We start from the raw sequence: 13,257 nt of genomic DNA on the forward strand, positions 1-13,257 counted from the left end.
ATATAAGAAAAGGTGAAAGATTCAACAACTGGGGCTCTTGACTCCAAGCACTTAATCCACTAAAACACATGGCATTTGAAGTTTAAAAATTATTAGGAAAATTTCCCACTGAATATGATCTCAAGATTTCTTTTGTAAAACATTAAGATTTACTAGGACTTGAATAGTATTTGAGAAGTAAGAGTGACAACACATCCAGTTTGGGGATATAAACTAGACAATTTAGACTGTAATCATGATCAGTTTATAAGAGTAGCAAATAAGTGCCAAATCAGACCAATACTGTGAGATTTGCTATGCTATTTTGAATAATTTGGTTCAAATATCCATATTTGGCCAGTATATAATTCCAGTTCATTCTGGTCACATCAGAAGGGAACAAGGATCTTCTGTACAGATTTTACGACCTGACCCTTGTAGCTCTGCCAGACCATGTAGGTGGCCAGGAACACTGGAAATGGGACAAATCACTCTTTCCGTCACTATTACATTTTATGTGAGAAGTGGATCAAAGACTGCAGTGGAAGGCTGCACGTAGGAACCAGCAGCTGAGCTAGTCTCCATTACCAAATAGCTACCATGCTGCAAAGGGTCAAGGATGGAAATGGCTGGCTGGAGGACAGAGCCAGAAGCAGACACAGCAGACGCTCCCTGGCTGCCTGGCAAAATCTGGTACCTAACAGATTCTGACTGCTGGACTTGTACGGATTGGCCACGGGATTCAATCCCAGAGCCACTCTCTTTGGTGGGTGGCTGAGAGTTTTTGGCTTCATCATCCATCCCAAGGCTTATCTCTGCAAGTTTTTTAAATTTGGAACTGAGTGAGTCCAAGCAGCTGTCATCAAACTCATCAGCAATAAAACTGCAACAACCCAGGGAGCCGACGGGAGAACCAGGGGCACCTTTTCCTTCGTTATCATAGATCAGCAAGCAATCGTTTGCTTCCTGGCCATCGTCTTCCTCGGCACAGGCAAATGCTTTCTAAAGGTGGAGAAAAGTGGAAAAAAATGAATCGTAAGAGACACTCAGTGGAAGAATGTAATATTATACCATTCTTAGAACTCAAGGTTTGATCAAGAATGCGTGATTTAGGTAATCCATAGGAGGGCATCCTCTGTATCAGCAGTCTTGTGAGAGCCTGACCCGTAAATAGGGCCTATGCCACACCTCGGAATATTCCAAGAATCCTCATCCTAAACAAACCCTTCCTGCCAGTCTCTCCTCACACACAGTGTCAGCCTTCATCTGCTCTACCAGGCTAGATGCCAGCACTTGCCATTTCTGATACCGAAACTGTAGGTGAGATCCGTTCTAAAGATGCACCAACCAAGAGGCAAGCAACCTGCCTCCCAAAGTCCTCTCTGTTCTTGCACCCTTGTCCCATTTTGATTCTGTGCTTCCCGACACTTCACCTAATCTTGGACCACAGCCCTCGTTCCCCCTTTTATGTTTGGGTCATTAATTCAATGGTTCTTCAGCATTTTTGGACATGGACTCCTTGACAATGTGAAGAATACTCCAACCCTCTCAGAAAAATGTTCGCAGATGTATTCTGACATACTTCATGGTATTGGAAATAGAAAATAAGCTGCTTTGTATTCCTAAAGAGGATGCTGCTGATCTGAAATGCAAAAGGTTTTGCTTTCTGTTGTTATTCCAGTTGGAGGAATGAGGAGCCATATTCTCTCATCTTATGTCTACCGGCCCCTCCTCCCTTTTGACCAGTAGCCGGATTTTGGCAGCCGTCTTAGGTTATCTGTATTATTTTACAAGGAGCCTCTACTTTTTTTGCTTGTATTTCACCAAGCTGCAAACAAACGAACTGTAAAACTGAAGTAGAGTCAAGTAGAAAGATCTCTAATGTAAACAAGATAACAAAGCCACAAAGTTTTCCACCAAATTACCTGAGAAAAGTAGGAGTCTAGGAAGTTCATGTTTATTGCCCCTTCACCATAGTCCATGTTGGTTCCTTCCATGGAATGCCTTGTTCTCATCGTTCCGGACCGTCCTGCGGAACAGTTGCTAAGTCCAGCGGCTGCTCCGAATGCTGCAGCGGCTCCAGATCCTGCAGCTGGTCCAAGCCTGGTGGTCACTTCCATTCCCGAAGCTCCTTCCATCACCGTCCCTCCAGTGCATGTATTTGTAAAAACTTCTAAAAACAGGAGAAAATTCGATAACATCTCATGCTGTGATTTGTTTTGTTTTGTTGTGTTTTCCTGGTCTTTGATATCCGTGAGCAGTTGCCAAGTAAAGCAAGTATGTGGGAGAAAATACAATTTTATGACTCGAGGTGATAAGAACATCCCGCAGTCAGTTATGTGAGAGTAACAGAGGAGGTGAGGACGTAACAGAGGATATTAGCAGGTGAAATAGCTCTGAAAACATGCTAACTGAAAAAATATACAAAGGAAATAGATTTTCAGTGACAACGGCCAGAAATGGAAAAGTAAAAACAGAATATTCAGCACACAGCAATGGAAAGCTTCTAATGTAATGCTTGTTTGTTTTCAGGAAAAAAAGAAATTATAATTAAGCTGTCATATTGGCTCAATATGGAAACCAAAGAGCAAACATACATAATGTAATCATGCAAATTAGCAGATGCTAATTTGGTGTCTTGGTGCTTAATGAAAATTTAATAAGCTGTGACTATTTTGCCTGTTACTTTTACATTGCATTTTCATGGAAAGCTATTTTTTCTAGAGAATTCTGAATATAGTTTTTGCTATGTAATTATAATGGGAGAAGCAGGTAAGGATTAAGGATTAAGGTAGCTGATAAAGACAGTTACCTTTTTGGGGGAGATCTTATGCGGACTTTTCAGGCTGGACATTTAAAAACAATCTATTGCTAAGCATGGAATTAAGAAAAAATTGAATATTAGGCATTAGGTCTTATGGTTCTAGTTTACACCTTAGTTGTAGCGTTGAGATAAGATGAATAAAATAGTCATTTGGTAAACCAAAGAAATAAATAATTTCACCTATATGACAAATAAGCGATCCTTGTCCCATTATGATTAAATATAAGAATTGGTAATTGAACTCAAATCAGGATCCTGTTAGCTCTGGGGAAGGAATAAGGGCAACAAGACCTAGGATGTGCACACATGAGGCTTTAACTGCAAATATTACTATTGTTGATAGGCAAAGTTGGGTGGTGAGTGCATAGTGTTTGTTATATTTTCCTTTACATTTTTCTATATGTGTGAAATCTTTGCTAATTAAAAAATTAATAATTGACTCCCTGAGAGTTCTACTTCAGTTTATTAAAGTTTGGAAAAGTATAACAAATCTTCAGCTAGTAAAAAATGGTGACATCAGTGGACAATGAACTTATTGAAGCCAGAGCTAGGTCACAGAATTGACTGATATACTAACAGTAAACCATTTCATTGAAACCCTATTTCAGGGGTAACATCTCTCAGTATGTGCACAAATATGCAAATTATTAAGAAAAGAATTTAGAACATTTCTTATCTTTCAATATTTCTTATTTAACCCATTATTGCTTTCAAAAATAAATTTTATGTTCACTTACCAGAATTTTCCATGTAATCAACTCCACTGGCAGTTATAGGTGGCACATAGATATTTGCGATTTCCTACAAACCACATGCAAAAAATAAATACATTTAAAAATTACCCAGATTTCACCAATATAAGTAAGATATGCAAATGGAGACATTACAAGAATTCCAAATTCTTCCAGGAGTAACCATTTTTATGATTTGACATCTGAAGAGCTAAGATCCTAAAAGGCTCCATTCATTTTAGTACTGACTCTCATGGGTCCTTGAGGGTCAGGAGTATCATTTTTATACCCCATTACCTCTTTATCTATATGAATATAAATCGAATTTTGTTCTGTATGATTGAAATAAATGTTTTACAGAGTGTATCCTCACCTTGTCTTCAGGTTGGGCTCCTTCGATTCCCCACGGACGAATTGCTCCTTCTGAACCATCAGGCACTGGCATGAATCCACCCGACACTCCCCCGATAGGACCGGTCCCAAAGTAACAGGTCAACAACAGAAGGGGGGCCACTAGTATATAGGAAAACAAAATATCAGAACATTTGAATCACTTGGAAACAATTTGACATGGCAATTGCCAGAAACATTACAAAGAAAATACAATATTTTGTAACGCTTATGGATAATCTAATAGAAAGCAAAATTCGTTTCTACAAAATAAAATTTAGTAAATTAAGCATACTAAAATTTCACATGATTATGAAACTGAAGGAGACAGATCAGATTATTCTTGAGACACGTATATTGTTTTCTTAAAATAGGCACTGTTCAATGAATGATAAAGGTGGCCATTCAGTTCCTCAATCATTTTCCGTAATATATATTTTTTTATTATTGCATTTATTTGTACATGTTGAGGCTATGTATATGGTGTCAAGGGAATACACACCTGAAGAGTCAAGATTTTAGGTGGGCATTATAGTGATTTGGTAATCTGGTCTCCAATGATCTCTTAGAGAATAGCCATTAACTTGCAAACTCCCTCAGCAACTAGAGTGATGATCTAATATCATTGTACTTTTAATTGTGACTTAGGAATTCGTAGCTTGGAGGGGCCTTCCTGCCTGGGTAATTACCATTCTTTCTGTGTGTATCAGTCACATCTTAGCAATAAAGATTAACATCATTCTCAGGCTAATGGGCCAAGAGAGAAAGGAGGCACTTCTCAGTCTAGGTAGTCAGTGACCCCACCTCCACCTTTGGCCTGCTGAGGCCACCTGAATCCTAATGTTTGAATTCTGTTCACTTACTGGCAGCTTAGTGAGAGATTTAAGAGTATATAGCCTCTGGAGTCAGACTTCTAGGGTTTGAGTTTTGGTTCCACCATTCACCAGCTGGACAAATTATGTCTTTTCTTGCCTCCATTAACTGATCCAAAGAATGGGAGAATATATAGTATCTACCTCATAGATTGTTGTGAGGATTAAATGAGTTAATATAGATAAAGGATGGTACTGAGTGCCATGAGGACTTGCCAGTATTGTTTGGATGGGCTACATCAGTTGTACAAATTAGGTCAGTTTTATATATTTTATATACACATAAATGAAAAAAATTAGGCCAAGTATATAAAATAAAATAAGTTGGACGTAATACATTTTCTCAAAATTTAACATAATGTTCATATAAGTGATACTTCTAAAGGTTTTCTTTGCTTATGGCCATTCTTAATTCTATGACTTTGTTAAATGTGTGGGAAGGGTCAAATATTATAAATGGACAAATTAGTTTTGAAAAGTAATGAATATATATCTGTATGGTCAGTATTTTTAGGTGGCCATAGTAGTCTTTTAGAAATCTTGTTTATCATTGTGTGTGCAATATGTATTAGGTTTTTACATATGCATCCAGAGAAAGTTCTGTCCTGCACAAAATTCAAGATACGACATTTTGCAAATGGTGATATTTCACATGAAGCAAATGTGATTGTGGGAATAATGGAGTATATGTCCTCTGTCATCCTGAGCCACAATCCCAAATGTACAGTAGCCTAGAGGATATATGCATACCTCAAAATTCAACATTTCAAAATCAGGCTTATCATTGCCACCCAACTTATCTGTGCTTCCTCTGATATTTTCAATTTCAGTTAATGGTTTCAGTAGCAGCCAGATTCAGTGGTGCCTATGGACTTTTGTTCCACTCTTCCTATCTGTCTCCAGATCCTCTCCATGTACCCGCATTGTGCCTTGCACATCAATCCTTTCCTTTCCAGTCTTATGCCATGGCTCAAAACCTGGCCTCCATCATCCCTTGTGAACTATTACAATAACCTCCTAACTGTTCTTTCCTTTTTAATTTACAGTACACACTGTGCCAATGTTATCTTTCTAAAATACAAATATGATCGTGTTAGTCTTTTATTCAAATACTCTCAGCAACCTTCCTTTCCATGTGTGTGTAAGCTCTTTCAAACTAGTCCCAAAGCGTTCTCCAGTTTCATCTCCTTCACTCTCCACAATTTCCCCTTGCTTTAACCTCCCAAGGCTGTGTGCTTCCTAAAACCTGCCAAGCATTTTCTGGCTTTGGCTCACGCTGTTACCCTTTGGAAACACCTTTCCCTCTTTTTGTACTTGCTATAGCCTACTCATTTTCCAAGGCTCAAATGGATGATTCCCCTGAGTCTGTGAAACCTCTGCAATATTCCTTAGTGTTCACTTTTATTTTATATTATATTATTATATATATTACAGCTTTATCATGGTATATGTTTTCCATAGAGTTAGACATGAATAAATCTACTACTACATGAAAACCAGAATCAAGTTCCCTTTCTTGGGAACTTGATTGATCTTGATTGAACTTGGTTGATTGAACTTGATTGATCTATATAAAGACTCATATGTAGGTACTTGAAAAATTTTTGGTTTTGAAATTGACTAATCATGACATTGGAAAACTGAAACTCTGAGTGTCAGTTTCAGCTATTAAATGAAATGATGCATGATAACTTTAGAATAGTAAACACTTAAGGGGAAAGAGGAAGGAGAATATATGGCATGTGTAGGAGGCCACTAAATGTATGGATAGCAATTTATTTCTTTTTTTTTAAAGAGATCTGAATAAATATGGCAAATATTAATGTCTGTTAAGTCTGAGTGATGGTTATATGTTATACGATTATATGTGTGCAAATATTAATATCTGTTAAGTCTGAGTTGTGGTTATATTTGTGCTTGTCATGGCAATTTTCTGTTCTTCTTTGTGGTTTAAAAATATCTCATAAATTAAAAAAATTAAATTAAGAGGTTGAATAATCATTTTAACTCTAAATGTCTATGATTCTGTAATAAATTAGGGAAGTGACTGTGAATTTATCAAGGATTTCTTTTATTTACACTATAAGAATTTGCCATGAAGTTCTTTTAAATAGAGACTTGTTACATTCAAAATACTAATTGAGTCACACGATTTTAAGTGTAACTTTTTGAAACCTACCTATTAAAAAAATAAATTTTAGTTTTATTGAAAAATAATACATGTATGTAATTTCCCTCAATGTGTTCAATAAACTTAATATATTAAGTATGAGAGCCTTACAGGAGTATATTTTCAGGTAGAAAGCTATTCTGAGGAAATTCTAGATTAAGCAATAACTTCTCAGAGTCTGTGATATATTTATGTGCATCGTAAAGCTCAAGGCTTATGATATCTTATATATTTTCCCTAAATTTATTTGGTCAGGGTTCTATTTTATTTTAGAATTTCATGAGATTTGTATACAAAAAAGACATTTTAGAAAGTGCCACACTCATGGATAAAGTCATTATTTTGACCATGAACATCATGGCCAGTGTGTAGACTATTCATGCTTCAATTTTTTCCTTCTTGAGTCTCTCAAGTGTCTTGAGTGAGTCACTCAAGTCTCTTGAGTGTTGTTTTCTATATGTCTAACATATACGACTTGCTTCTCTGTATTATCAATACAGATTGTTGGCAGGTGACGTGTTAGCTTTAAACATTTCTGATTTTTCCTGAAAATGCCATTTCCGATTCTTCCTGAAAATACCATTTCCCCCCAGCTTTGCCTCTAAAACAACTGCGGAGATGCATTGTCCATGCAGCGGGAAGGCCTCTGCATGTGCTGACACCCAGTGCAAGCAGGATGATGCTGCGGCATACTCACACAACAGCAGCAAAAGACCGAGGAACAGTAGGCCGATGGCGGCAGGCCCCAGCCTCCCAGGCGGCTTTTTAACGGGGTCAGGGGTTGTGGTCGGGGGCGAAGTTTTCCAGATGTTATTGTCGTCACACAGACAGACTTCCAGAGTCAAGTCCTCCGGGGTCTTACACCATGTGCCCTCGTCGTCCGTGACGACCAGGGAGATTCTGTACACACCGGGAGGTACCGGCTGCAGAGTTGTTAGGGTTGCAGAGGTGTCTGAAGGGAAACAACCAAACGAATCAGCAGTAGAACAAAGCGTATCTTGCTCCTTGTTCTGAAAACTATGTTTTGTTTTTTTTTTTCTTTTTGGTGAACAGAACCAGAGTTGCCGTAGACATCACTGTCACAAATAGTAGGGTGAGGCTTGAGCAGATACGAGGGCTTTCGGAGATCAGTGGGTGTATGGGGCTGTACTTCCTCCTGTCCTCCTGTCTGCCCCAGATGGGCCCATTATTCTCCCCCGTGAAAACTCAGTACTATATTTTTCCTGCGGTATGTGGGCCTCTCACTGTGGTGGCCTCTCCCATTGCGGAGCACAGGCTCCGGACGCGCAGGCTCAGCGGCCATGGCTTATGGGCCCAGCTGCTCCGCAGCATGTGGGATCCTCCCAGACCAGGGCACGAACCCGCGTCCCCTGCATTGGCAGGTGGACTCTCAAACACTGCGCCACCAGGGAAGCCCCTCAGTCCTATCTTGATTTTCCCCCAAAAGAGGAGGGGAAATGGGCATCATTTAAATCCCAGACCTCCTTCTTCTGGGACTTAACCACTCTTCTGTACGTCTGCACCAACCCCTGGACCCCTGGTGTAGACATCTGAATGTAGCCCTTCCGCCTCACTCCATGCTTTGGTGCCTGACTTATCAAGACTGAGTTTCTGCTTTGGCTGCTGCTACTTCAGCTGCTCCTGTCAGTACTCGTCCCATGAGCCTAATGCCAGTTATATGGGATTCCCTGCGGTGAAGGCCTGTTGCTTCTCTGACTCATGAGCAATGATCATTCTCCATTCTTCATTGCTATGCTATCCCTTCCTAAGTGGGCTCCAGCAGCAGCTCTCATAAGCTGTAGGGTTGTATCCCTTGAATCATTCTTGACCCCATCATGCCCCTTGACATTGTGCCCGATCCACCTAGTCCAACCACTGCTACCTTGCCTACCCTCACCCACACAGGTGTGTCTAGTGCCAGGTCCTGTCTCTCTATGATGTTCCTTTTGTAGCCTTTTCACTGGACATGTGTCTGGTAAACCCATTCGGCTACATGCACAGTTTGGAGCTAGATCCCTACACCAGGATCAGCAAGACCCCAGGAAAGAAGGCCACGGAGGACAAGATGCCTTTGGTGACTCTAGCAATGGTAGATCCCTATGACTAGGGTACCACAGAGTAAGCACATTCATGAACGGAAGCAAGATTAGTTCAGAAAAGAGCTAGAGATAAGTGAGTTCATTTACAGAGGATTTGAAGTGGCCTGCTGGTCATTATAAAATCCTAAAAGGGAGAAGATTCTTATTGTCTAATGGCTTTTTCTGTGAGACTCCTGGAAAACAGAGGAAATGTGAAATTAGCATGATAAAGGTTAAGAGAAAAGAAAGGATGGATTAGCTCTTGCCCATTGGCTAATAGGGTTTACAAATTTCAGTCCACCATGCTCTCAAGATTCCTGACTAGTGACCCACTAGTGACAGCCTTGAGCAGGCTGACCCCTCCAGCGCTTCATGTCTGTTGACAGCCTGCAGACATGAAGGCTGTATTTAGAAGCCTAAACAGCTCTGCAGTAAAATAGGTGCCTGACGCTAATCTTTTTATTTTTTTGGGGTGCCGTGGAGGTACAGATAAAAATATAAAGATATCCAAAAATTGGGGTCCACATGAAAAGCAGAAAATATTAAATAGTGCTAATATTATATCATCCCTTTTCTTTCCTGAAGAGAGAAGAAATTCATGAGGCTAGGACCTCATCTTCATTACAAAGAATTTTAAAAAGTACTCTTGGAAAGGAACTGCTCCCAAATGAACTCTCTCTTAACCTTCTGGAAATATAAAGAAGCAGCAACTTTCATTTGTGGAAGCAGCTTTACGAGTAAGTACTCACCATCAAGTTTTGTGATCGTCCACACTGGCACTTTTGTAGTTTGATTGTCCTGTGAAAATGTGTAGGAGCCAGTATAGTTATCGTTGTCCAGTGATATAGCTGTGACAACCACGGAGGGTGATGAACTACAGGTTGTTTTCTTTTTCAGGACAATTGTTGGACACTTGTCATTAAAATCAGGTAGTCGGACAAATATGGTGCCTGTAGCAGTTTCACCTGTTTTTTCTATAAGAGTGACATTTTAGAGTTAGAGAAATGTACACAAGTTGTACAAAAAATAACTAAATAAATAAACCTTTAAAATTTCTCTCACATGCAGCCAGATTAGTGTATCTACTCATGAGAAATTGTATTCGTTATTCCCACAGGTAAAAGGATGTCACCCAATTTCCACACCTTGTTGAGAGCAAATTTAAATTTATCAACTTGGCAGATGTCTTGATTAGAAGCATGGCTATTAATTTAATATGCTTGGAACCAAGACCTATAAGGTGATAAATTAACTGATTACAAATGAAATCAACATAAAAATAATAGTTTTCTTAAATGTATCCTACTGCACGAGCCCAGACTGTGTGAAAGATTTTTGCTTCTAAAGCTTGAACCAAAGTATTTGGAATAAACTATGATTTATTTTTATTACCCAAAATATAAAGTTTATTGAAGAAAAATTTTTTAATGTTGACAATCAAAAACCATAAAATAAAAATCTCTCAGTGGTGGCATTATGAATTATTTCTGTTGTTTCCCTTAGTGCTTTTTTCTCTTTTCCCAGATAACATGATTTTGGGTGTTTATTCTTTTGTTTTATTTTTATGTTTGCTGATCGCCTTGAGCATAAATCAATTTTACACTTAGGGAAACACACATAGTCAGTAAATATTATTTTAAAAACATTTCAAAAGATTTTTATTGTTCAATGATATAAGTGCTTGAGGTCTCTATAAGTAACTCACTCTGTGTGTAAGTAACTCACAAAGGCACCTCACATTAGAGCTGAGCTTCCCTGATAAGCTTTCTGTCTCAATCTTTATCCACCTTCTCAAACCCAGAAATTCCTGCCCCAACAGCCAACAATAGGACCAACAAAGAATTCACTGGTCCAACAAACTCCAGTGAGAAGCTGGGATGCTCAGTCTTCTCCTGGAGTTACCCACCTCAGACTTGAGACCCAGGGCCCCTAAGATAATTAACTTCATCTAATGATAAAGGTAATGTGTTAATAATCACAATCATCTATTCATCAAGAAATGCCAGTTGGAGTAACATTTCTCTAAAAATGAAATATTTTTTCTTACCATCTGTGGCCAGAACCTCAGCTGTGATTGTCTTGTTAACTATGACAGCAACATCCCGAACAGTATTTTTGACAAATTTGATTTGAGCAGTGTTTGAATCAATAGTTAGCAAACCACCGTCATTACGTCTCAAGGTGTATCTGTTTTGTAATAGAAAACAACAATAGGTTTTTTTTCCAAACATGGAATGTTACCTATTTAATGAAAATGACTCATTAATATTTATTTATACTTAGTATAAGACTATGAAATATACTTTTATAAAAGCAGCAGAAGCTTAACATATTAGCACAGACAAGCAGTATTTCATAATCCTTAAGTATATGTTAGCCTGGTTTTTCAATTTTCTGCTCTGCTCAGTAAAATAACTGTGTCCTTGTTCTTTTTTTTAATGAAGATTATTATTATTGTTTTATTTTAAAATTTCTTTTTGGCTGCATTGTGTCTTTGTTGCTGCATGGGCTTTCTCTAGTTGGGGCGAGCGGGGGCTACTCTTTGTTGCGGTGCGCGGGCTTCTCATTGTGGTGGCTTCTCTTGTGGAGCACAGGCTCTAGGTGCATGGGCTTCAGTAGTTGCAGCACGTGGGCTCAGTAATTGTGGCACATGGGCCCTAGGGCATGCAGAATACAATAGTTGTGGCACATGGGCTTTGTTGCTCCGTGGCATGTGGGATCTTCCCGGACCAGGGATCGAACCCATGTCCCCTGCATTGGCAGGTGGATTCTTAACCACTGCACCACCACGGAAGTCCCTGTGTCCTTGTTCTTTATACTGCAGCAGCTACTTTGCATGGTGCTCTACTATTTTAGGCATATGTGTCTTGTATGTGCTGTTCTATCTGACTGCATCACGGTCTTCTGGTGAAATTCAACTCTTTTTTAAGGCTCAACTGAAAGTCTCCATGAAACTTTTTCCTGATCTCTCTAGACAGGCTAAGTCATTCTTTTCTTAGTTTCCACTTTAACTTGTGCTTATGCTACCTTTGCTCATAGCACGCCTCTTCTTGAGTTACATGGTTCCTTGAGTTGGCTGCTTTGTATCCCTTTGTATCCTTGGCACAGAATAGTTTAGTTGTTATATTGTAATAGTTTATAAATTAAAACTAGTCAAGGTAAACAACAAGGTCCTACTGTATAGCACAGGGAATTTGTTCAATATCCTGTGATAAACCATAATGGAAAAGAATATGAAGAAGATTATATATGTATAACTGAGTTGCTTTGCTGTACAGCAGAAATTAACACAACATTGTAAATCAACTAAACTTCAATAAAATAAAAAAAATTCAAGGAATACTAAAATATTAAAATAAAATCTCACTTGACAAATAAGGCAGCTTTGCCAGTGTCTTCATCAATGGCTTGATATGATCCCAGGATCCCGCTTATGCCTTTTTGGACAGTAAATGTCTTGGAAGCAGGACGGAATACAATTCCTTCCCTCATATTTATTACTTTGATTATGAGTGAGGTTGACTGGACTGTGTATCGAGAGATAATTGATTTGTGAAATTCAGCTTTGTTTTTGACGGCGATACCAAGTTGCAAAGTTTGTAGTTCTTCATAATCTAGAGACTAGAGTAAAAATAAAATTAAAAGGAAAGAGGCGTTACAAAAATATGATCTGGAAAGAGGACAAGAGAGTTCTATGTTACGTGCTATGAATGAATCCTTTATTTCTATACAGCAAAACGGTTTCACAGATCTTCACAATGCTGTGATGAGACTCCTTTAGAATTTGTAACTCATGAAACCTCAGTTTGGTAATGGATACTTACAAAGCAGAGTACTTCTTTTTAGACTAACAAAACATCTTTATAGTTTCTTCAGGCTGTGTGGTACAGTGGAAAGAATCACAAATCTTCTATGGTAACATGGTTTGAACCCTGCTTCTGCTACTTAATAGCTATGTGACTCAGGGCACAATTTTTACTATCTCTGATCCTCAACTTTTTGCTTCTGGTAAAAAACCCTTACCTCATCAGATTGTTGTAAGGACTGAACTAATTAAGGCCCATAATACGTTCCTGTAAATGGCAGCTACGTCCATTCACAGAATAGTTATTGGATTCCTGTGCAATAATATCCTTTCTGGCTTTAAAAATTCCCTGTTGGCAAAGATAAAGTATCCTAATAATCTTGGTTGGCAAACAGGCCTCTGCAAAAC

At 38.7% G+C, this 13,257-nt stretch overlaps 1 protein-coding gene across 1 annotated transcript in view; it reads right to left on the minus strand.

Annotated features, from left to right (window-relative positions):
* Window positions 1-492: 492 nt before the first annotated feature.
* Window positions 493-13,257, minus strand: part of DSG3 (desmoglein 3) — a gene marked incomplete at both ends in the record, with an annotated part of 28,265 nt that continues 15,500 nt past the window's right edge. The window contains 8 exons of the mRNA XM_082853646.1: window positions 493-981; window positions 1,905-2,152; window positions 3,541-3,604; window positions 3,908-4,047; window positions 7,664-7,918; window positions 9,794-10,018; window positions 11,092-11,231; window positions 12,412-12,665. Coding sequence (XP_082709772.1) covers window positions 493-981; window positions 1,905-2,152; window positions 3,541-3,604; window positions 3,908-4,047; window positions 7,664-7,918; window positions 9,794-10,018; window positions 11,092-11,231; window positions 12,412-12,665 — 1,815 coding nt within the window. The remainder of the gene's footprint in view (window positions 982-1,904; window positions 2,153-3,540; window positions 3,605-3,907; window positions 4,048-7,663; window positions 7,919-9,793; window positions 10,019-11,091; window positions 11,232-12,411; window positions 12,666-13,257) is intronic.

The sequence above is a fragment of the Leucopleurus acutus genome (assembly GCF_964270905.1).
Source record: "Leucopleurus acutus genome assembly, chromosome: 13".
NCBI classification, from domain to species: Eukaryota; Metazoa; Chordata; class Mammalia; order Artiodactyla; family Delphinidae; genus Leucopleurus; species Leucopleurus acutus.